The sequence below is a fragment of the Ranitomeya imitator genome, chromosome 4 (genome assembly GCF_032444005.1).
Source record: "Ranitomeya imitator isolate aRanImi1 chromosome 4, aRanImi1.pri, whole genome shotgun sequence".
NCBI classification, from domain to species: domain Eukaryota; kingdom Metazoa; phylum Chordata; class Amphibia; order Anura; family Dendrobatidae; genus Ranitomeya; species Ranitomeya imitator.
In genome coordinates this window covers 152547886-152572473 of record NC_091285.1, presented here as the reverse complement: position 1 = coordinate 152572473, position 24588 = coordinate 152547886, and the positions used below count along the sequence as shown (strand labels likewise).

At 40.8% G+C, this 24588-nt stretch overlaps 3 protein-coding genes across 4 annotated transcripts in view; 1 reads left to right on the top strand and 2 right to left on the bottom strand.

Moving 5' to 3' along the window:
- ARHGAP26 (Rho GTPase activating protein 26) overlaps positions 1 to 24588 on the bottom strand; it is a 590718-nt gene that overhangs the window by 96715 nt on the left and 469415 nt on the right. The gene's annotated exons all lie outside the window — the stretch shown is intronic.
- On the bottom strand, positions 407 to 2681 carry LOC138675642 (uncharacterized). The gene is made up of 3 exons (XM_069764055.1): positions 2404 to 2681; positions 2076 to 2186; positions 407 to 1894 (listed from the first exon to the last, which is right to left on the bottom strand). The coding sequence occupies exons 1-3, from the start codon at positions 2552 to 2554 to the stop codon at positions 1212 to 1214; spliced, it is 945 nt and encodes a 314-aa protein (XP_069620156.1). The 5' UTR covers positions 2555 to 2681; the 3' UTR covers positions 407 to 1211.
- Positions 3324 to 6724, top strand: LOC138675641 (uncharacterized). Its single transcript, XM_069764054.1, has 6 exons — positions 3324 to 3404; positions 3875 to 3932; positions 4039 to 4149; positions 4549 to 4725; positions 4945 to 5055; positions 5237 to 6724. Exons 2-6 carry the CDS (start codon positions 3875 to 3877, stop codon positions 5917 to 5919), a joined length of 1140 nt encoding a protein of 379 aa, XP_069620155.1. The 5' UTR covers positions 3324 to 3404; the 3' UTR covers positions 5920 to 6724.

Below are 24588 nucleotides of genomic sequence, written 5' to 3'. Positions count from 1 at the left end.
TTAATTCTACATTATTTTAGCACATATTAATTTTACACTATTAATTTTACAGGAGCCTGTGCTGCCTATAATTTGACTCCTTTTTATACAAAGACATCTAACATATACAGACTTTTAATATTTTTGTGTAAAATCGCGGTCAGACAGGCACAAATACACACACACACACACACACACGCACACAACACAGAACCACACACAACAAACACACAGAACCCACACACACACACACACACACACAAGAAATAGACATTTAGGACTTATTTATGTTATTATCTTTATGCACTTTGAATGTGCTGTCTATAATTTGACTCTATCCTTGTTTTGTTGAAAATAACTGGGCATACATAAGAAACCGGGCAATATATCTTTATAGAAATAACACTTCTGCACTCTTTGTGTATTTCTATCAGTTTTATTCAGGCATTTATAACACAACATGTTTGATATTGGTAATTTGATTCTGGGAACACATTTTAAGTTACTGCTGCACATGTATTACTGTTTTTCTTGTTTTTTGTGTAAAATTTCGTTGTTGGCTTACAAAGACATTTCTTTGAGAAATGTGTAGCATAACCAATTACCCATCACGGCCACTAGATGGCAGAATATCATATTAATTATTCTGGGATAACATTTCTCTTTGGGCATTTCTATCAGTTTTATTTATGCTTTTATAACACAACATGTCTGCTATTGTTAATTTGATTCGGGGATAACACATGTTTATAAAAATAACGCTATAGCAAGCGGTAATGTCAAATTCTGAAAATAGCCATTTTATATTGAATTACTAACATTTTTCTATTTTAGCGCTGACACAGCCACATATATTATTCCAGCTTTCTTTAATTCTGCATTATTTTATCACATGATGAAAATAGTCATTTATATTGAATTACTGCAGCTCGCGGCGCGTTACCACTGGACTCGTTTCTCAATTAATTTCCCAGCTGACGACGCTATCTATAATTCTGCGTATACCTTAGGCGTGTATTTACATGACAGTGTAATTATTTCTCACAATAAAACAACAGCTCAAATTTTAAGTTAGCTAACAGCATAATGATGACAAATGCATCTTTGCGGAATCTGATAACGACACGCTGAACAAAGGACGGAGCCTGACAAATACACACAACACACAACACGCACATATTATGAAAAATGACAACCATTGTATGTGATTTAAAAGACTTTAGTTAGATTTATCAGGGGTGATTTAGTTTGAAAGCACGCAACTCCTCGGTAATGTCATGTGTTGGACACGCATTTAACAGTCTTTCATATGTATCGCAGAAAGATTTTAGTTCCATCTGTGCGAGTTTGCTTTGAGCGTACTGCGCAGACATGTCAGTAAACATTTTGACATGGTCAGCATCCCACGAAGGACGACCTGTGTAAGGTGTATGTACAGCAACTTTCTGCTTTCTACCTACACGGCGTCGGGATACGGTTCGTTTCTTTAGAGGTAATACAGGGGCAAAAACGCTAGAAAAGTCTGCAAGAGCAGTATCTGCAGATTGCACAGTCTGGCACACAGGTATATTGAGGGGCTCTGTGGGTGACCACATACCCTCGGAGAGCTGTTCAATTTCTCTGTTTTCAGGCGTAACTTGGGGTATGGCGCCTGTGCTATTGGCGGGCCGAGTTATGCGGGGCCTAGCGTTCGGCGCTGTACGTTTCTCTCTTGAAACGTTCGTATATTTCTGATGTGAAATCTTGGGGCTTGGATTCCCGGGTTGTTTTGGTGCAGCGTAGCATTCATCACGATCCACAACACAGATGGGCGAGAGAGATGTTGTTCGCACCGCCGTATTAGCTCTTTGTGGTTGATTCTCTTCAGTGTCGTAATTACGCCGGTGCAAAACTCGTTGTTGAAGAGGCGACGTATCTAAAAGAAAAGATACAAGTGGCGGTTAGCCGCGAAACGGCGCAAAATTGGAAAAGCTAAACGGCGACGCATAGCTATGAGCATACGTAATATTTGAAAAGTTAATGGGGACAGGTAGCCATGAAATCATTGTAACAATATTTACATAAACCTGTATAGAGCAGTCCAGATATATACTTACAAGTATGAAGCGGGAATTGTCCCACATCAGCTCCTGGTTTAACGGGAGGCGCAATGCTCAAACTCGCAGAGGCGGGAATATTCTCTTTTTCAAGCTGTATTTTCCGGGCAACTAGATTAGCGGGTGTAAGTAAAAATATAACGATTAGCGAACACAGAATTGATTTTCTACACAAAACTGCAGCGGTGAGAAGAATATATATATATATATATATATATATATATATATATATTCAAAAATGAATTTTCTGACAGTTAGCTAGCAGCTGTAAGTAAATATGAGTATTACACAAAAGTGAGAATCGACTGTATTTCAAGTGAACAGATACCTTTTCTATTCTTGAAACATCGGCGTAACGAGTTGCCGCGTCTTTTAGGCGCATCGGGTTTCGCTGAAGTTGCAGGGTTCTTGACATCTATGATCTCCACGTCTGAACCCAGCGTATCGCGTGGTTCGGGAACACACCAGTTTTCAGCCATAGCGTCAGATGTCTCCGTGTCAGTATCTGTATGAGAAATTGCGCGTAGTTCGTGTTTACATACAAAGGATTAAAGCAACTGATATAGTATAATATAGTTTTATGGTATAAACATATTTGCGGTGTAAATTAATATAGCAAGACTTATGCCGCTATATATTAATAATTCAGTATTATATTGATGGCTACCGCTATTATTTGTTTTATTAATTTAATCATATATTTATTATGCCATAATTTGTGTAATACAATAGTTAATAGATGCTATAGTTTTACGCCATAAACAGTATATATTAACATAGATAATATATATATATATATATATATTTAGCTTTCTTACATGTGATACATGAAAGATAAATATCTTTGTACCGTGTTACAATGACATTTTTCCCTATCTAAAAGCAAAAAGGTGCTCCTAATTACCCATGATGAGATGAAGAGCAGGCCCATTATCGGCTATCGGCGCCACGGCTTCAATGCGCGCATAATTCTGCGTTATGAAATTATTGCGCCAATCGGGCGACATACACGGCTCTTAAATAAGAAAGAATGCATGAATATATAATTAATATAATTTACTTATAATATAATGACACAATCAGAATGAGTCAATACTCTGTACATTATACGCGTATAATACCGAGTTAATACATGCATTAATTGCATGTATGACTGTGTTCTGGGTGTTAACAGAAGGCGTGTGATGTGGCGTAACTGGGTGTGTTTCTGGGTGTTAACACCTGAGTTGCTTTCTGACACTCAGGATAAATACAGCTGCCTGTCCCACTACAGTACAACAGACATCCACCAGAAGTCCGACTAGGATAAAAAGCAGAGCTATTCTAAATGTAAGTATATAAGACAGTTGTGTTATTATTCGCAAATGCATAATTATATTTAACTATGCATCTCTAAACCATAATTAAGGATGTTATTTGTTTAATAAGTTAGTGTTATACTGACAGCTAACTGCATATTTAGTAGCGATGTATAATATAGTTTTTTACTGTATAAGCAATATTTGTGGGACATAATTAATATAGAAAGGCTTATGGATGGGGCATAACAACCATTGTTATCTGACATGTGCGCGCAATTAGTCACGGGTGCCGTATAATGCTGTTTCCTGTAGGTGTGTTCACGGTGGGTGGTAATTTCTCTCTGAACAGTTGCGCTACTCTCTGAAAAGTAGGTGTTTACTGTTTTATTTGCGGTCTAATATTATCAATGCCTGTAAAGCATATTTTTGTAACGTAGTTTTAAACTGTATTTATTGGCGGCGCAGTTATAGATAAAACTTATCCCCTATTTATTTAAGATGGAAGCCCAATACCCTCGCGAGCAATGCAGCCCCCTTCTTGCAAGCACACAATTAGGTATTATACGCGTATAATGTACAGAGTATTGACTCATTCTGATTGTGTCATTATATTATAAGTAAATTATATTAATTATATATTCATGCATTCTTTCTTATTTAAGAGCCGTGTATGTCGCCCGATTGGCGCAATAATTTCATAACGCAGAATTATGCGCGCATTGAAGCCGTGGCGCCGATAGCCGATAATGGGCCTGCTCTTCATCTCATCATGGGTAATTAGGAGCACCTTTTTGCTTTTAGATAGGGAAAAATGTCATTGTAACACGGTACAAAGATATTTATCTTTCATGTATCACATGTAAGAAAGCTAAATATATATATATATATATATATTATCTATGTTAATATATACTGTTTATGGCGTAAAACTATAGCATCTATTAACTATTGTATTACACAAATTATGGCATAATAAATATATGATTAAATTAATAAAACAAATAATAGCGGTAGCCATCAATATAATACTGAATTATTAATATATAGCGGCATAAGTCTTGCTATATTAATTTACACCGCAAATATGTTTATACCATAAAACTATATTATACTATATCAGTTGCTTTAATCCTTTGTATGTAAACACGAACTACGCGCAATTTCTCATACAGATACTGACACGGAGACATCTGACGCTATGGCTGAAAACTGGTGTGTTCCCGAACCACGCGATACGCTGGGTTCAGACGTGGAGATCATAGATGTCAAGAACCCTGCAACTTCAGCGAAACCCGATGCGCCTAAAAGACGCGGCAACTCGTTACGCCGATGTTTCAAGAATAGAAAAGGTATCTGTTCACTTGAAATACAGTCGATTCTCACTTTTGTGTAATACTCATATTTACTTACAGCTGCTAGCTAACTGTCAGAAAATTCATTTTTGAATATATATATATATATATATATATATATATATATATATATTCTTCTCACCGCTGCAGTTTTGTGTAGAAAATCAATTCTGTGTTCGCTAATCGTTATATTTTTACTTACACCCGCTAATCTAGTTGCCCGGAAAATACAGCTTGAAAAAGAGAATATTCCCGCCTCTGCGAGTTTGAGCATTGCGCCTCCCGTTAAACCAGGAGCTGATGTGGGACAATTCCCGCTTCATACTTGTAAGTATATATCTGGACTGCTCTATACAGGTTTATGTAAATATTGTTACAATGATTTCATGGCTACCTGTCCCCATTAACTTTTCAAATATTACGTATGCTCATAGCTATGCGTCGCCGTTTAGCTTTTCCAATTTTGCGCCGTTTCGCGGCTAACCGCCACTTGTATCTTTTCTTTTAGATACGTCGCCTCTTCAACAACGAGTTTTGCACCGGCGTAATTACGACACTGAAGAGAATCAACCACAAAGAGCTAATACGGCGGTGCGAACAACATCTCTCTCGCCCATCTGTGTTGTGGATCGTGATGAATGCTACGCTGCACCAAAACAACCCGGGAATCCAAGCCCCAAGATTTCACATCAGAAATATACGAACGTTTCAAGAGAGAAACGTACAGCGCCGAACGCTAGGCCCCGCATAACTCGGCCCGCCAATAGCACAGGCGCCATACCCCAAGTTACGCCTGAAAACAGAGAAATTGAACAGCTCTCCGAGGGTATGTGGTCACCCACAGAGCCCCTCAATATACCTGTGTGCCAGACTGTGCAATCTGCAGATACTGCTCTTGCAGACTTTTCTAGCGTTTTTGCCCCTGTATTACCTCTAAAGAAACGAACCGTATCCCGACGCCGTGTAGGTAGAAAGCAGAAAGTTGCTGTACATACACCTTACACAGGTCGTCCTTCGTGGGATGCTGACCATGTCAAAATGTTTACTGACATGTCTGCGCAGTACGCTCAAAGCAAACTCGCACAGATGGAACTAAAATCTTTCTGCGATACATATGAAAGACTGTTAAATGCGTGTCCAACACATGACATTACCGAGGAGTTGCGTGCTTTCAAACTAAATCACCCCTGATAAATCTAACTAAAGTCTTTTAAATCACATACAATGGTTGTCATTTTTCATAATATGTGCGTGTTGTGTGTTGTGTGTATTTGTCAGGCTCCGTCCTTTGTTCAGCGTGTCGTTATCAGATTCCGCAAAGATGCATTTGTCATCATTATGCTGTTAGCTAACTTAAAATTTGAGCTGTTGTTTTATTGTGAGAAATAATTACACTGTCATGTAAATACACGCCTAAGGTATACGCAGAATTATAGATAGCGTCGTCAGCTGGGAAATTAATTGAGAAACGAGTCCAGTGGTAACGCGCCGCGAGCTGCAGTAATTCAATATAAATGACTATTTTCATCATGTGATAAAATAATGCAGAATTAAAGAAAGCTGGAATAATATATGTGGCTGTGTCAGCGCTAAAATAGAAAAATGTTAGTAATTCAATATAAAATGGCTATTTTCAGAATTTGACATTACCGCTTGCTATAGCGTTATTTTTATAAACATGTGTTATCCCCGAATCAAATTAACAATAGCAGACATGTTGTGTTATAAAAGCATAAATAAAACTGATAGAAATGCCCAAAGAGAAATGTTATCCCAGAATAATTAATATGATATTCTGCCATCTAGTGGCCGTGATGGGTAATTGGTTATGCTACACATTTCTCAAAGAAATGTCTTTGTAAGCCAACAACGAAATTTTACACAAAAAACAAGAAAAACAGTAATACATGTGCAGCAGTAACTTAAAATGTGTTCCCAGAATCAAATTACCAATATCAAACATGTTGTGTTATAAATGCCTGAATAAAACTGATAGAAATACACAAAGAGTGCAGAAGTGTTATTTCTATAAAGATATATTGCCCGGTTTCTTATGTATGCCCAGTTATTTTCAACAAAACAAGGATAGAGTCAAATTATAGACAGCACATTCAAAGTGCATAAAGATAATAACATAAATAAGTCCTAAATGTCTATTTCTTGTGTGTGTGTGTGTGTGTGTGTGGGTTCTGTGTGTTTGTTGTGTGTGGTTCTGTGTTGTGTGCGTGTGTGTGTGTGTGTGTGTGTATTTGTGCCTGTCTGACCGCGATTTTACACAAAAATATTAAAAGTCTGTATATGTTAGATGTCTTTGTATAAAAAGGAGTCAAATTATAGGCAGCACAGGCTCCTGTAAAATTAATAGTGTAAAATTAATATGTGCTAAAATAATGTAGAATTAATGAAAGGTGTAATAATATATGGGAATGTGTCACTTTTATATTCGTATAAAACACATTGCTTCTTACATGACAATCAAACAACAAAAACAAATGAAATGTGTTATAAACCATGTGTAAAATAAATACACGACTAGGCTATATTTATAAACATGTGTTACCCCAGAATCAAGGCCACAATAACTTTTCTTTAAGCCGCTGACCCGCAGTTGGAACTAAAATCTTTCTGCGATACATATGAAAGACTGTTAAATGCGTGTGGGGCGAAGAAATATGTGTTACATGCGTAGTGCATTGCAAATATATTCTGAAGTGTATGGCATTTTGAGAAATGTGTGCGTGTTGTGTGCTGTGTGTATTTGTGTGTGTGTGTGTTTGTGCCTGTCTGACCGCGATTTTACACAAAAATATTAAAAGTCTGTATATGTTAGATGTCTTTGTATAAAAAGGAGTCAAATTATAGGCAGCACAGGCTCCTGTAAAATTAATAGTGTAAAATTAATATGTGCTAAAATAATGTAGAATTAATGAAAGCTGTAATAATATATGGGAATGTGTCACTTTTATATTCGTATAAAACACAACGCTTCTTACATGACAATCAAACAACAAAAACAAATGAAATGTGTTATAAACCATGTGTAAAATAAATACACGACTAGGCTATATTTATAAACATGTGTTACCCCAGAATCAAGGCCACAATAACTTTTCTTTAAGCCGCTGACCCGCAGTTGGAACTAAAATCTTTCTGCGATACATATGAAAGACTGTTAAATGCGTGTGGGGCGAAGAAATATGTGTTACATGCGTAGTGAATTGCAAATATATTCTGAAGTGTATGGCATTTTGAGAAATGTGTGCGTGTTGTGTGCTGTGTGTATTTGTGTGTGTGTGTGTGAGTTCTGTATGTGTTGCGTGTTCTTTACAGAACCATAAACTTATAATAGCACAATGTTGATGCCGACAGCCGCGCACAGATGTATTTTTGCATTATTTCACAGTGACTGATGAGTACCGGATGCATGGTTGGTTGAGAAGCGCCCGTGGGTGCAGAAGTGTTTGTGGCCCGCATATTAATAAAGTACAAAAAATCCCTGACCTATGTGGTCAGCATATTAATAAAGTGCAAAAACATGATAACATAAGTCCTAAATGACTAATAACCGCATATTAATAAAGTGCAAAAACATGATAACATAAGTCCTAAATGCCTAATAATCGCATATTAATCATAAATAAGTTCTAAATGTCTATTTCTTGTGTGTTGTATGTTAATAAAGTGCAAAAATCACTGACCTATGTGGACCGCATATTAATAAAGTGCAAAAATCCCTGCCCTATGTGGTCAGCATATTAATAAAGTGCAAAAACATGATAACATAAGTCCTAAATGCCTAATAATCGCATATTAATCATAAATAAGTTCTAAATGTCTATTTCTTGTGTGTTGTATGTTAATAAAGTGCAAAAATCACTGACCTATGTGGCCTGCATATTAATAAAGTGCAAAAATCACTGACCTATGTGGTCAGCATATTAATAAAGTGCAAAAACATGATAACATAAGTCCTAAATGACTTTTATTCGTATAAAACACGACGCTTCTTACTTGTGTTGTAACATTGGGGCATATTATAACTTGTGTTGTGACATTGGTGCATATCTCTTCTGTGTATATAAGGCAGCCACAAGGATAAAACCTGCTACAATGTGAATAAACACAACTTGCAATGGCCTCAGTAGATAACAAATAACTTTGCAGATGCCATCTTCAGGACACAAAAAAGAGAAAGCAAATATCAATTCAGGTACAATACAAGTACAAATGTGTTATAAAACAAAGTTCTGCTTCACAAAGATCACCAAACAGCATGAGTTTGTACAAAAATATCTGACCCTCAGATAACACAGCTGTTTTCTGAGAAAGCTAATACAAAAAACAAATAACCTCAGATGCCATCTTCAGGACACAATAACTTTTCTGTTTGTGAGAATAAACATTTATGGGGTACGCAAATACAACAACAATTGCTTGACCTAGGTGCTATAAATTGACCTAGGTGTTATGAACCTCTGAACCGCAGTTAACCTAATTTAGATAATGTTCACCATTTAGTTAGTGTTCACCATTTACAAAAACAAATAGACAGCTTTAAGTTCTCCACTATATGAATACACTGCAAATACCCACAGCAGATTCTCTGTTTGGGAAAATAAACATTTAGTTAATGTTCACCATAGTGTTCAGTAGAGACACATATAAACAGCTTTAAGTTCTCCACTATATGAATACACTGTGAATAAAACAAAAGCTTACAGAATCAAACTCGGGGATACGTATAAAATCTATTATAAAACAAATGAAAAAGGTGTTATAAACCACGTGTAAAATAAATACACGACTAGGCTATAATTATAAACATGTGTTATTCCACAAAATACGGGAATAATATCAAAACTACAACAAATTAAACTATATTAAACTATATCAAAAGGGGAAATCAAACAAGGAGGGACAGCTGGATACCAGCCGTCAGACAAGGGGAGGGGAGGGGTCCACCCGTCAAACAAGGGGAGGGGAGGGGTTACACACTTTGATACACTTTGATAGGGGGCGGGGCACCTGTCAGATTGAGTTTGACGAAACATCTGAATTATACACTACTAATATAGCTTGGTGTTGGAAAATAAAAACGAAGATATGGTCAAAATATTATCCTGCCCAATAATTTTGCATACAGTAACGAGTCAGCTGAACCCGTCAATATCGGTATTAGTCAAATGTGTATGTGGTGTTATACAATAATCGTTTAACGCTAATACATGCATCAATAGAAAGGGTATTAGGTGGCCGATAAAGCACTTCTAATACCTTTTACAAGTGAATCTCGATGACAGGTTACCCTGAAAACTCTGGATGCCAAACTGTACAAATTAACAAAATGACATTAAAGGAGACCTTTGAAAGTGTTCAAGCTCCTTAAGAATATGAAGGTTTTAGAACTATAGATTTCTTTCTTACTTCTTTGGTGACATCATACTTTGGTTCGAAAGCAGGAAGTTATCTCTGGCAAACTTACTAAGTCTGAAACCAAGACAGATGGAAAGTGATGACATTCTATCATCAACACAGCTTGTGGATAGGGTGGCGAGGCAGTAAAATAGGACAGCGTGGAAATAAAACGTTTAGGAAAATTCCACATCTCTGCAACTTAGCTCTTTGGTTTATTCTAGGCTTTAGAGAAGAAGACCCCAGCAAATGACAAGTACAGACATTAATAGGGGACTTCTAACTTTGCCAAGAATATAGACTCCCATAAATAAAAGACTATATACACAAAGCAATAGCTGAATCAGTCACCAAGTAGGTCCCCACCTACTATATGCCATATAAAAACTGTCGTTTTCTTATATGGCTACCTCACAGCCTGAATATCAATGCAATTTCTCACTAATAACCTGGGTAGGCTGTTGATAAGGCCCTGTCCTGACCAAGGCACGCTTTACTGCTCTACTTGTTAGGCCGTGTAAAAAATAAAAGACATTTAAAGTGGTATTCTGAAGCTTGGACGTTATTCCTTGTTCATGAAATACGTGATAATGCGGCGATTACTGGGGGTCCAATTGCTTGAACCCCCATCTATCCAGAGAACCTGGAGCAGAGGTCGAACATGCGCACCACAACTCCATTCATTCTTACGGCTACCGGAGATAGTCGAGTGCTGTGCTCGGCTTTGTCTTCAGGACCACTATAAGAATGAATAGAGCGGCAATTAACCACTGCTTTACTGGCACAGGGCTCTTCAGAACAGAGCAAAGGTTGATCGGTAAGGGTGCTAGATGCCAGACAACTACAGATCTGATACTGATTACTATCCTGGGGATAGGTTGTCAATATCATTTAAGGGAAAAAAACTTTTTTTAAAGCAAGACCACCAAGTTAAGAATTCCTATAAAGACTAGGATCACATTAATACCGTGCTCATCGGAATGCGTTATACCTGGGCTTTCTGTCAGGATCCCCAACGCTGTACTCCAATGGGAACCATGACAGCGCTATGGTTTGCCACATTTTTGTGCAACTGAATGGTTCTGTCATGGTTTTAGACGGAACGCAGTTTTCTTACGGATTCTGATGTAAAACCCAAAGTAGTGCTCAGGCAGATTGTTGGATTATTTCCTTTTAATTATACACTACTAAGAGGGAAAGAAAATGCAGCCAAAATCACAGAGATTCTGGATTCTGTTTCATATTGATTGAAGGGAATACAAGCAGAACCAGTTGTAACTGAAATGCTATATTAATTAGGACAAACTAAAATAAGGTTGATAGAAATGGCAGCGAGCAGATTTAAATGAATAGGACACTTGCAAGGATAAACATTTCTGTTTAAATAGTCATTAGGAGATAATGCTTCCAGCATGCAAACTCACTACAGATAGCTAGAATTGCTCACTGGAGACTGCCATCAATCTGCTTTCCAAAGTGCAATTAGAACTAATACAATGTAATTTGAACTTAAGTAAACATACTTTTCATCAGATCTGAGCATCATGCTATAATCATCACACATGAAGATGCGCAGAGCATGATAATATTCTGTTCACATGTTCCTCGAACCCTTCAGTAAGAGGTACAAGGTAGGAGGATTTCTCAGCATATAGGCCTGATAGCAGGTTGCAACGAGTTGCCATATGTGACTGTTATCGCAAATATTCATACTTAGCTTTGATTATTATTTATACAACTAGATGGTGACCCAATTTTAACGCACCGAGTACTCTAGAATATGTATGACAGAACTTGTTCAGTAAACGTAGCATATAACAGCCCACGTAGCACGTAGCTCAGCCCATGTAGCATATAGCACAACCACGTAGCATATAACAGCCCACGTAGCATATAGCACAGCCACGTAGCATATAACACAGCCCAAGTAGCATATAGCACAGCCACGTAGCATATAACAGCCCACGTAGCATATAGCACAGCCACGTAGTATATAACACAGCCACACAGCATATAGCACAGCCAAGTAGCATATAACAGCCCACGTAGTATATAGCACAGCCAGTAATTTATGATTTTTTCCCCCTCCCCTTATCTCCACCCACAGGGATTCTACATTTTCATTAGATTCACCTATATTATCACGCCGGATGGGTTTTAAGGACGATTTTACATATAGACACACCCCTCCCCCTCGCCTATCTATTCGGTCATTTCTGAACATACTATAACCCTGCAAGTTAACAGCCCAGTCATGGTTCTCATCCAGCCACGTTTCAGATATCCCCACCATGTCATAATTATGCTCCAACAACATTAGTTCTAATTCGTCCGTTTTGTTGGCAAGGCTTCTGGCATTAGTATACATGCACTTGATGTTCCTCTCTGTACCTCTATTCTTTCTTAAATTATTAACTGTTCTAACCCCACCCCCCATGCCACCGACACCCCCAACTTCCTTATTTGTGCCCAGGTCTCTATCTGCACTATCTTCCCCTCCTATAAAATGAATACCCTCCCCCCAATCCCTAGTTTAAACACTCCTCCTACCTTCTAGCCATTTTCTCACCCAACACAGCTGCACCCTCCCCATTGAGGTGCAGCCCATCCCTAGCGTAGAGCCTTTAGCCAACTGAGAAGTCGGCCCAGTTCTGCAAGAAAAATCCACGTAGTTTATAGCACAATCCACATACTGTATAGTACAGTCCACATAGTATACAGCACAGCCACGTAGTATAGCGCACAGGCACAGCCCACGTATTGTATAGCACGGTCACGTAGTATATAGCACAGCCACGTAGTATGTAGCACAGGCACAACCCACATAGTGTATAGTACAGTCCACGTAGTATATAGTACAGCCACGTAGTATATAGTACAGCCACATAGTATATAGCACAGCCACGTAGTATATAGCACAGCCATGTAGTATATAGCACAGCCACGTAGTACATAGCACAGCCACGTAGTACATAGCACAGCCACGTAGTACATAGCACAGCCACGTAGTATATAGCACAGCCACGTAGTATACAGCACAGCCACGTAGTATACAGCACAGCCACGTAGTATACAGCACAGCCACGTAGTATATAGCACAGCCACGTAGTATATAGCACAGCCACGTAGTATATAGCAAAGACACGTAGTATATAGCACAGCCACGTAGTATATAGCACAGCCACATAGTATATAGCACAGCCAAGTAGTATATAGCACAGGCACGTAGTATATAGCACAGCCACGGAGTATATAGCAGCCACGTAGTATATAGCACAGCCACGGAGTATATAACACAGACCACGAGGTATATATCAGTGTAGGCACCATATCCCTGTTTAAAAAATGTAAAAAATAATTAAAATAATAAATCGCTATACACTCACCTTCCGGCGTCCCCCGGATCCAGCCCAGGAGATAGCAATGCCCCTGCCAGGTCCGTTCCCAGTGATGCTTTGCGGAAATAACCTGTGATGACGTAGCGGTCTCGCATGATCCTACGTCATCTGGGGTCATTTCGCAAAGCATTACTGGGAACAGAGCTGCTGAGAGCATCGCGAGGATGGGGAAGGCTTTGGGGGCCGCCGGAAGGTGAGAATAGCACGATTTTTTATTTTTTTTTTAAATTATTTTTAACAGTATATATTTTTACTATTGATGCTGCTTAGGCAGCATCAATAGTAAAGCCTGTCGCTGATTGGTCACAGCTGGCCGGGCGCGACCAATCAGCGACGCGGGATTTCCGTTACAGTCTATTTGTCTGTAACAGAAATCCCGCGCGGGATTTAAACACCACTTCGCTGATTGGTCGCTGCTACTGATGGGAGGAGGAAGGAGCTAGAGGCAGAGCTACTCCCCCTCGCATTACTGAGCGAGGAGATGGCGGATGCTACTGATGGGAGGAGGGAAGAGCTAGAGGCAGAGCTACTCCCCGTCCCATTACTGAGCGAAGAGATGGTGGCTGCTACTGATGGCAGGAGGGAAGAGCTAGAGGCAGAGCTACTCCCCCTCCCATTACTGAGCGAGGAGATGTCAGCTGCTACTGACGAGAGGAGCTAGAACTCCTCCTCCTCCCATTACTGAGCGAGGAGATGGCGGCTGCTACTGATAGGAGGGGGAGGAGCTAGAGGCAGAGCTCCTCCCCCTCCTATTACTGAATGAGATGGCAGCTGGTACTGATGGGAGGAGGAGGGAGGAGCTAGAAGCAGATCTCCTATCCTTCATTACTGAGCGAGGAAATGGCGGCTAATACTCATAAGATTCTATGTAGATGGGAGGGTGAGAGAGGAGCCCTGCCTCTAGCTCCTTTGTCGACCTCCTCTTCCCTCACCTCTACATAGAATCTTATCATTAGCATCCACCCTCTCCTATGTAGAGGTGAGGGAAGGAGGAGGACTGGTAATTTTGCCAGGGAAGGCTAAGCAGACTGCTGTGAGTGGTTATTAATAACCTGTACACAGCGGGTGCTGAATACAACTCCCATTATTGTCGCCTGGTCTTGCTGATCTCAGGGAGACCAAGCGACAATGATGAGAGCTGCCTTTATCAGCTGGTGTCTGGGATAACAACGAACTCTACGGCTTTTCAGGGGTTCTGATTTGCCTCTTTAGCAATCCTACGAGCAGCTCTCTATAAAATTTTGCTTGGTCAAATTTTGCTAGGGCAACTAGAAAACACTTTGCCATCTTCTATAGACTTCTCCTGCTTTGTGAGCCTCCACCAATTTTATTTTCAGAGTGCTAGGCAACTGCTTAGAAGAACCAATGGCTGCTGTTTTTGGGCACAATGAGGCTGGGTTTTTATAAAGTTGGGAAATTTGAATCACCTGGCCTTTCCTAAGGAGGATAGTGAGCGAGCCATAACCAAACAAGTTTATTAAGGTCTGAAACTTTGGTCAAAGTTATCTGAGCTCACAAATCTCCAAGGATTTCCAAATTTTTGAATTGGCCCATTTTCCTTTTTGTAATTTTTAAAATGTATAAAATAACTACCGTATATACTTGGGTATAAGCTGACCCCCCTAATTTTGCCACAAAAATTGGGAAAACGTAATGACTCGAGTATAAGCGTAGGGTGGGAAATGCAGCAGCTACCGGTAAATGTCAAAAGTAAAAATAGATACCAATAAAAGTAAAATTAATTGGGACATCAGTAGGTTGTGTTTTTAAATATCCATATTGAATCAGGAGCCCCATATAATGCTCCATAAAGTTTATGATGGGCCCCATGAAATGCTCCATATTAAAATATGCCCCATATAATCCTGCATAAAGGTTAATATTGGCCCCATAAGATGCTCCATAAACACATTTGCCCAATATAATGCTGCACAAATGCTGATTATGGCCCCATAAGATGGCCTTCAGCACTGATGTTCAGGAAGAGGGCACGCACTAACCACGTCACCGCGCCCTCTGACCTGAGCGTCACTGTAGAAGACGGAGCGGCACCGGAACAGGGAGCAGGTGAATATCGCGCAGTGCAGCGCTCCCCCTCCCCACTATACTCACCTGCTCCTGGCGCGGTGCAGTTCCTGCTTAACCACTACCTTTTCAGCTATTATACCGGAGTATACGTCTCAAGTTCATCTAGTAGCACGGAAACCATTCACAAATATCCCTTTATTTGATGTCTAATGGTCACTGACTGACCCTTGGATCGGCTGCAGCTGATGCTTCTCCAGGCGCTGACAGCTTCTTCCTGTATTGAGCGGTCACATGGTACCACTCGTTACAGTAATGAATATGGACCCGACTCCACTCCCATAGAGGGGGAGCTGCATATTCATGTATCATGTGACTGCTCAATACAGGAAGAAGCTGACGGCGCCCAGAGAACCAGGGACGTACAGGGACTGTGGCGGGGGCAGTGTGCTATATTTACCTGTTCCTCGTTCCATCGTCGTCGCTGTGTCTTCTGCGTCCTCTGCAGTGACGCTCAAGTCAGAGGGCACAATGACGCAATCAGTGTGCGCGCCACCCTCTACCTGAGCGTCAGCGCGGAGGACAGGGAAGACGCAGCTGCACTCGGTGGTAGAATGGAGGACAGGTGAATATAGGAAGTGTCGGGGACCTGAGCGATGAGAGGGGAGTATGTGATTTTTTTTTTAAATTGCAGCTACAGGATATGGGGCAAATATTTCTATGGAACATCTTATGGGGCCATGTGCAGCGTTATATGGGGCATATATTTCTATGGAGCATCTTATGGGGCCATGTGCAGCGTTATACGGGGGCAAATATTTCTATGGAGCATCTTATGGGGCCATCATCAGCATTTGTCCAGCATTATATGGGGCAAATGTGTCTATGGAGCATCTTATGGGGCCATAATCAGCATTTGTGCAGCATTATATGGGACATATATTTATATGAAGCATCTTATGGGGCCATGTGCAGCGTTATATAGGGGCAAATATGTCTATGGAGCATCTTATGGGGCCATAATCAGCATTTGTGCAGGATTATATGGGGCAAATGTCTGTATGGAGCAACTTATGGGGGCCATAATCAGCATTTGTGCAGCATTATATGGGGCAAATGTCTGTATGGAGCATCTTATGGGGCCATAATCAGCATTTGTGCAGCATTGTAAGGGGCATGTTTTAATATGGAGCATCTTATGGGGCCCATCATAAACTGTATGGAGCATTATGTGGGGCGTATTTGTATGGAGCATCTTATGGGGCCCTTCATGAACTGTATGGAGCATTATATGGGGCTCCTGATTCAATATGGATATTCAAAAACACTTAACCTACTGATGTCTCAATTAATTTTACTTTTATTGGTATCTATTTTTATTTTTGACATTTACCAGTAGCTGCTGCATTTTCCATCCTAGGCTTATACTCGAGTCATTAAGTTTTCCCAGTTTTTTGTGGCAAAATTAGGGTCTCGGCTTATACTCGAGTATATACGGTAAGTAATATCTTACTTTGTATATCAGATAAGACCCTATTTGTGCTGATTTCTCCTACAGTATCTTGAATGTCATCTTTAGCTTAGGCATTTTAGAGATAATTTCATGTTCAACTTGCTTAACTGTTCACAATAACAGTAATTTTGACCAGGGGTGCCCAAACTTTTACATGCCACTGTATATTTCTACGTAGCTGTAACGTTCAGGTCAGGACAGGAGACAAGGAAGTCTGAATTTCAGCATTACAGATTAGTGTTTCTTCAAGCCAAGTAACCCTTGCGATAATCGTTCACTTTACGGCTCCTATTCAAAGTAAATCATTTGGACAGTGAATGTGCTGCCATAACAATTATCCTATATGCGTTTATTTCCTTTAATGTAGTTTAGCTCTCCTAGTATTGCTATTCTCACACTTTGTGACCCTGTGGGTTTAGCAGGTATACATGGAAAGTCTCTCGACATTCTTCCAATGGGTGTTTCTGTATATGAAAACAGTGAAACGAGATGTTCATAAGATCCAATTATAAAAAAAAACTATCACAAGTTATTTTTTTTAACAAGGTGAATATAGGATATTATCCCGAACTATTTTATAAGTCAATAAAAAAAGGAATACAGATGTATGCCAGCAAGCTGGAGACAAAGAAAAGCCCTATTTTGGTCTTAAATCGGGCGAGTTGGGATCTATACGATTTCAAAGTCTATACATAGGCAGCTGTACACAGTGAATGGTGTGAGCAGATTAAATGGAACATGTCACCATAAAAATGCACTCCAATCTGCAGGCATCATAGCATAGATCGGGGGGACTGAGCACATTTGTAGTTTTGTGAGAAGATTAAGTATAACCCGTATTTAGATTATTTAACGCTCTTAATGGAATTTTTTTGTTCAAAGGGTGGTCCTATCAGTGACTGACAGCTATCACTATATACACACTAACACAAAGAAGGCTATCAGTCACTGATTGGACCGCAAGTCCCAGAAAGTGCAGAGAATTAAATGATGAAAACAAATTTATACTAACTGACTTTACTTGCAAAACTCTATATTAATCTATTCTTTCCCCCCCTGCTCTATAACAAGCTGCCTGCAGATTGCATTTTTATAGTGACAGGTTTCCTTTATGAAAAACTATTTCTTGACCAAAAAGAGTAACTCATTTTTTTTTAAAATAATTCTGTTGCATGGAAAGTTACGAAACTTTGCAAATAACTTAATTAAGGGAGTTGTCTTCATTCCTGCAAAACAAAATTGTATGAATTTTCTTCCAAACCCCTGTACCCGCCCCCGCCTGCAATTTACAAAATTTAATAACTTTCCATCCATGACAAAATTATTAAAAAATAAAATACACATTTAGTTACTTAGATAATTCGTGGTTTTGCCAAATAAATACATTTCTAACAGACGGGATCCTCAGGGGTGTGCTTTGTGAGAGTATACCGCTGGAGTGCAAATACTACAGGTTACCTGTGTAACCTAGGTTATAGCGCCGCGATGAAATCTGAGGATTCTGTTCAGCACAGAATTCCGGTATGTATGTTATTTTATTGTGAGAAATCAGAAACAGCTGTAATTCTGGCTGCCTGGGAAACGACAAGCTGGAATGTTTCTGGCTATTCAAGTTCTCATGGTAAAGAAAAAACGAGAGAAAGAAATGCATTTCTATTCTTAAAGGAAAATTACACACAGCATTACAGCCAATAAATTACCAATCATCAGTTTTAATAAGAAGAAATAAACCTATTCAATGAGGAAAAAGAACGAAGTGAATAAATCCAGCTCTATTAGAAGCACATTCATACACACACACACACATATACATATACATATACATATATATATATATATATATATATATATATATATATATATATATATATATATATATATATATGTGTGTGTGTGTGTATGAATGTGCTTCTAATAGAGCTGGATTTATTCACTTCGTTCTTTTTCCTCATTGAATAGGTTTATTTCTTCTTATTAAAACTGACGTCATGGCATATATATATTTATACATAACTGTCTAAGGGGTACTTCCGTCTGTCTGTCTGTCCTTTTGTAACGGTTATTCGTTCGCTGATTGGTCTCGGCAGCTGCCTGTCATGGCTGCCGCGACCAATCAACGACGCGCACAGTCCGGAAGAAAATGGCCGCTCCTTACTCCCAGCACTCACTGCCCGATGCCCGCATACACCCCTCCAGTCTGTCCTCACACAGGGTTAATAGCAGCGGTAACGGACCGCGTTATGCTGCGGTGTAATGCAGTCCGTTACCGCTGCTATTAACCCTGTGTGACCAAGTTTTTTTTTTACTATTGACGCAGCCTATGCAGCGCAAATAGTAAAAACATTGAATGTTAACCCCTTCAAGACCCAGCCTATTTTGACCTTAAAGACCTTGCCGTTTTTTGCAATTCTGACCAGTGTCCCTTTATGAGGTAATAACCCAGGAACGCTTCAACGGATCCTAGCGGTTCTGAGATTGTTTTTTCGTGACATATTGGGCTTCATGTTAGTGGTAAATTTAGGTCAATAAATTCTGCATTTATTTGTGATAAACACGGAAATTTGGCGAAAATTTTGAAAATTTCGCAATTTTCACATTTTGAATTTTTATTCTGTTAAACCAGAGAGATATGTGACACAAAATAGTTAATAAATAACATTTCCCACATGTTTACTTTACATCAGCACAATTTTGGAAACACAATTTTTTTTTGTTAGGAAGTTATAAGGGTTAAAATTCGACCAGCGATTTGTCATTTTTACAACGAAATTTACAAAACCATTTTTTTAGGGACCACCTCACATTTGAAGTCAGTTTGAGGGGTCTATATGGCTGAAAATACCCAAAAGTGACACCATTCTAAAAACTGCACCCCTCAAGGTACTCAAAACCACATTCCAGAAGTTTATTAACCCTTCAGGTGCTTCACAGAAGCAGAAGCAACATGGAAGGAAAAAATGAACATTTAACTTTTTAGTCACAAAAATTATCTTTTAGCAACAATTTTTTTATTTTCCCAATGGTAAAAGGAGAAACTGAACCACGAAAGTTGTTGTCCAATTTGTCCTGAGTACGCTGATACCTCATATGTGGGGGTAAACCACTGTTTTGGCGCACGGCAGGGCTTGGAAGGGAAGGAGCGCCATTTGACTTTTTGAATCAAAAATTGGCTCCACTCTTTAGCGGACACCATGCCACGTTTGGAGAGCCCCCGTGTGCCTAAAAATTGGAGCTCCCCCACAAGTGACCCCATTTTGGAAACTAGACGCCCCAAGGAACTTATCTAGATGCATAGTGAGCACTTTGAACCCCCAGATGCTTCACAAATTGATCCGTAAAAATGAAAAAGTACTTTTTTTTCGCAAAAAAATTCTTTTAGCCTCAATTTTTTCATTTTCACATGGGCAACAGGATAAAATGGATCCTAAAATGTGTTGGGCAATTTCTCCTGAGTACACCAATACCTCACATGTGGAGGTAAACCACTGTTTGGGCACATGGTAAGGCTCGGAAGGGAAGGAGCGCCATTTGACTTTTTGAATGAAAAATTATTTCCATCGTTAGCGGACACCATGTCGCGTTTGGATAGCTCCTGTGTGCCTAAACATTGGCGCTCGCCCACAAGTGACCCCATTTTGGAAACTAGACCCCCCAAGGAACTAATTTGGATGCCTAGTGAGCACTTTAAACCCTCAGGTGCTTCACAAATTGATCTGTAAAAATGAAAAAGTAATTTTTTTTCACAAAAAAATTCTTTTCGCCTCAATTTTTTCATTTTCACATGGGCAGTAGGATAAAATGGATCATAAAATTTGTTGGGCAATTTCTCCCGAGTACGCCGATACCTCATATGTGGGGGTAAACCACTGTTTGGGCACTCGGCAGGGCTCGGAAGAGAAGGCGCGCCATTTGACTTTTTGAATGGAAAATTAGCTCCAATTGTTAGCGGACACCATGTCGCGTTTGGAGAGCCCCTGTGTGCCTAAACATTGGAGCTCCCCCACAAGTGACCCCATTTTGGAAACTAGACCCCCCAAGGAACTTATCTAGATGCATATTGAGCACTTTAAACCCCCAGGTGCTTCACAGAAGTTTATAACGCAGAGCCATGAAAATAAAAAATAATTTTTCTTTCCTCAAAAATGATTTTTTAGCCTGGAATTTCCTATTTTGCCAAGGATAATAGGAGAAATTGGACCCCAAATATTGTTGTCCAGTTTGTCCTGAGTACGCTGATACCCCATATGTGGGGGTAAACCACTGTTTGGGCGCACGGCAGGGCTCGGAAGGGATGGCACGCCATTTGGCTTTTTAAATGGAAAATTAGCTCCAATCATTAGCGGACACCATGTCACGTTTGGAGAGCCCCTGTGTGCCTAAACATTGGAGATCCCCCAGAAATGACACCATTTTAGAAACTAGACCCCCAAAGGAACTAATCTAGATGTGAGGTGAGGACTTTGAACCCCCAAGTGCTTCACAGAAGTTTATAACGCAGAGCCATGAAAATAAAAAAAAAAATTATTTTCTCAAAAATGATCTTTTAGCCTGCAATTTTTTATTTTCCCAAGGGTAACAGGAGAAATTTGACCCCAAAAGTTGTTGTCCAGTTTCTCCTGAGTACGCTGATACCCCATATGTGGGGGTAAATCACTGTTTGGGCACATGCCGGGGCTCGGAAGTGAAGTAGTGACGTTTTGAAATGCAGACTTTGATGGAATGCTCTGTGGGCGTCACGTTGCATTTGCAGAGCCCCTGATGTGGCTTAACAGTAGAAACCCCCCACAAGTGACCCCATTTTGGAAACTAGACCCCCAAAGGAACTTATCTAGATGTGTGGTGAGCACTTTGAACCCCCAAGTGCTTCATAGAAGTTTATAATGCAGAGCCGTGAAAATAATAAATACGTTTTCTTTCCTCAAAAATAATTATTTAGCCCAGAATTTTTTAATTTTCCCAAGGGTAACAGGAGAAATTTGACCCCAATATTTGTTGTCCAGTTTCTCCTGAGTACGGTGATACCCCATATGTGGGGGTAAACCACTGTTTGGGCACATGCCGGGGCTCGGAATTGAAGTAGTGACGTTTTGAAATGCAGACTTTGATGGAATGCTCTGCGGGCGTCACGTTGCGTTTGCAGAGCCCCTGATGTGCCTAAACAGTAGAAACCCCCCACAAGTGACCCCATTTTGGAAACTAGACCCTGAAAGGAACTTATCTAGATGTGTGGTGAGCACTTTGAACCCCCAAGTGCTTCATAGAAGTTTATAATGCAGAGCCGTGAAAATAATAAATACGTTTTCTTTCCTCAAAAATAATTATTTAGCCCAGAATTTTTTATTTTCCCAAGGGTTACAGGAGAAATTGGACCCCAAAAGTTGTTGTCCAGTTTCTCCTGAGTACGCTGATACCCCATATGTGGGGGTAAACCACTGTTTGGGCACACGTCGGGGCTCAGAAGGGAAGTAGTGACTTTTGAAATGCAGACTTTGATGGAATGGTCTGCGGGTGTCACGTTGCGTTTGCAGAGCCCCTGGTGTGCCTAAACAGTAGAAACCCCCCACAAGTGACCCCATTTTAGAAACTAGACCCCCCAAGGAACTTATCTAGATATGTGGTGAGCACTTTGAACCCCCAAGTGCTTCAAAGACGTTTACAACGCAGAGCCGTGAAAATAAAAAATCATTTTTCTTTCCTCAAAAATTATGTTTTAGCAAGCATTTTTTTAGATTCACAAGGGTAACAGGAGAAATTGGACCCCAGTAATTGTTGCGCAGTTTGTCCTGAGTATGCTGGTACCCCATATGTGGGGGTAAACCACTGTTTGGGCACACGTCAGGGCTCGGAAGTGAGGGAGCACCATTTGACTTTTTGAATACGAGATTGGCTGGAATCAATGGTGGCGCCATGTTGCGTTTGGAGACCCCTGATGTGCCTAAACAGTGGAAACCCCTCAATTCTAACTCCAACACTAACCCCAACACACCCCTAACCCTAATCCCAACTGTAGCCATAACCCTAAACACAACCCTAACCGCAACACACCCCTAACCACAACACTAACCCCAACACACCCCTAACCCTAACCACAACCCTAATTCCAACCCTAACCCTAAGGCTATGTGCCCACGTTGCGGATTCGTGTGAGATATTTCCGCACCATTTTTGAAAAATCTGCGGGTAAAAGGCACTGTGTTTTACCTGCGGATTTTCCGCGGATTTCCAGTGTTTTTTGTGCGGATTTCACCTGCGGATTCCTATTGAGGAACAGGTGTAAAACGCTGCGGAATCCGCACAAAGAATTGACATGCTGCGGAAAATACAACGCAGCGTTTCCGCGCGGTATTTTCCGCACCATGGGCACAGCGGATTTGGTTTTTCATATGTTTACATGGTACTGTAAACCTGATGGAACACTGCTGCGAATCCGCAGCCAAATCCGCACCGTGTGCACATGGCCTAATTCTAAAGGTATGTGCACACGCTGCGGAAAACGCTGCGGATCCGCAGCAGTTTCCCATGAGTGTACAGTTCAATGTAAACCTATGGGAAACAAAAATCGCTGTGCACATGCTGCGGAAAAACTGCACGGAAACGCAGCGGTTTACATTCCGCAGCATGTCACTTCTTTGTGCGGATTCCGCAGCGGTTTTACAACTGCTCCAATAGAAAATCGCAATTGTAAAACCGCAGTGAAATGCGCAGAAAAAAACGCGGTAAATCCGCCATAAATCCGCAGCGGTTTAGCACTGCAGATTTATCAAATCCGCAGCGGAAAAATCCGCAGAGGACCAGAATACGTGTGCACATTCCTAACCCTAACCCTACCCCTAACCCTACCCCTAGCCCTACCCCTAGCCCTACCCCTAGCCCTAACCCTAACCCTAACCCTAACCCTACCCCTAACCCTAACCCTATTCTAACATTAGTGGAAAAAAAAAATTTTCTTTATTTTTTTATTGTCCCTACCTATGGGGGTGACAAAGGGGGGGGGTCATTTATTATGTTTTTTATTTTGATCACTGAGATAGATTATATCTCAGTGATCAAAATGCACTTTGGAACGAATCTGCCGGCCGGCAGATTCGGCGGGCGCACTGCGCATGCGCCCGCCATTTTGGAAGATGGCGGCGCCCGGGAGAAGACGGACGGGACCACGGCTGGATCGGTAAGTATGATAGGGTGGGGGGGGGGACCACGGGGGGGGGATCGGAGCACGGGGGGGGGAATCGGAGCGCGGGAGGGGTGGAACGGAGCGCGGGGGGCGTGGAACGGAGCACGGGGGGGCTGGAATGGAGCACGGGGGGGTGGAACGGAGCACGGGGGGGGTGGATCGGAGTGCAGGGGGGGTGATTGGAGCACGGGGGGGTGATTGGAGCACGGGGGGAGCGGACACGAGCACGGGGGGGAGCGGAGCACAGGACGGAGGGGAGCCGGAGCAGTGTACCGGCCAGATCGGGGGGGTGGGGGGGCGATCGGAGGGGTGGGGTGGGGGCACACTAGTATTTCCAG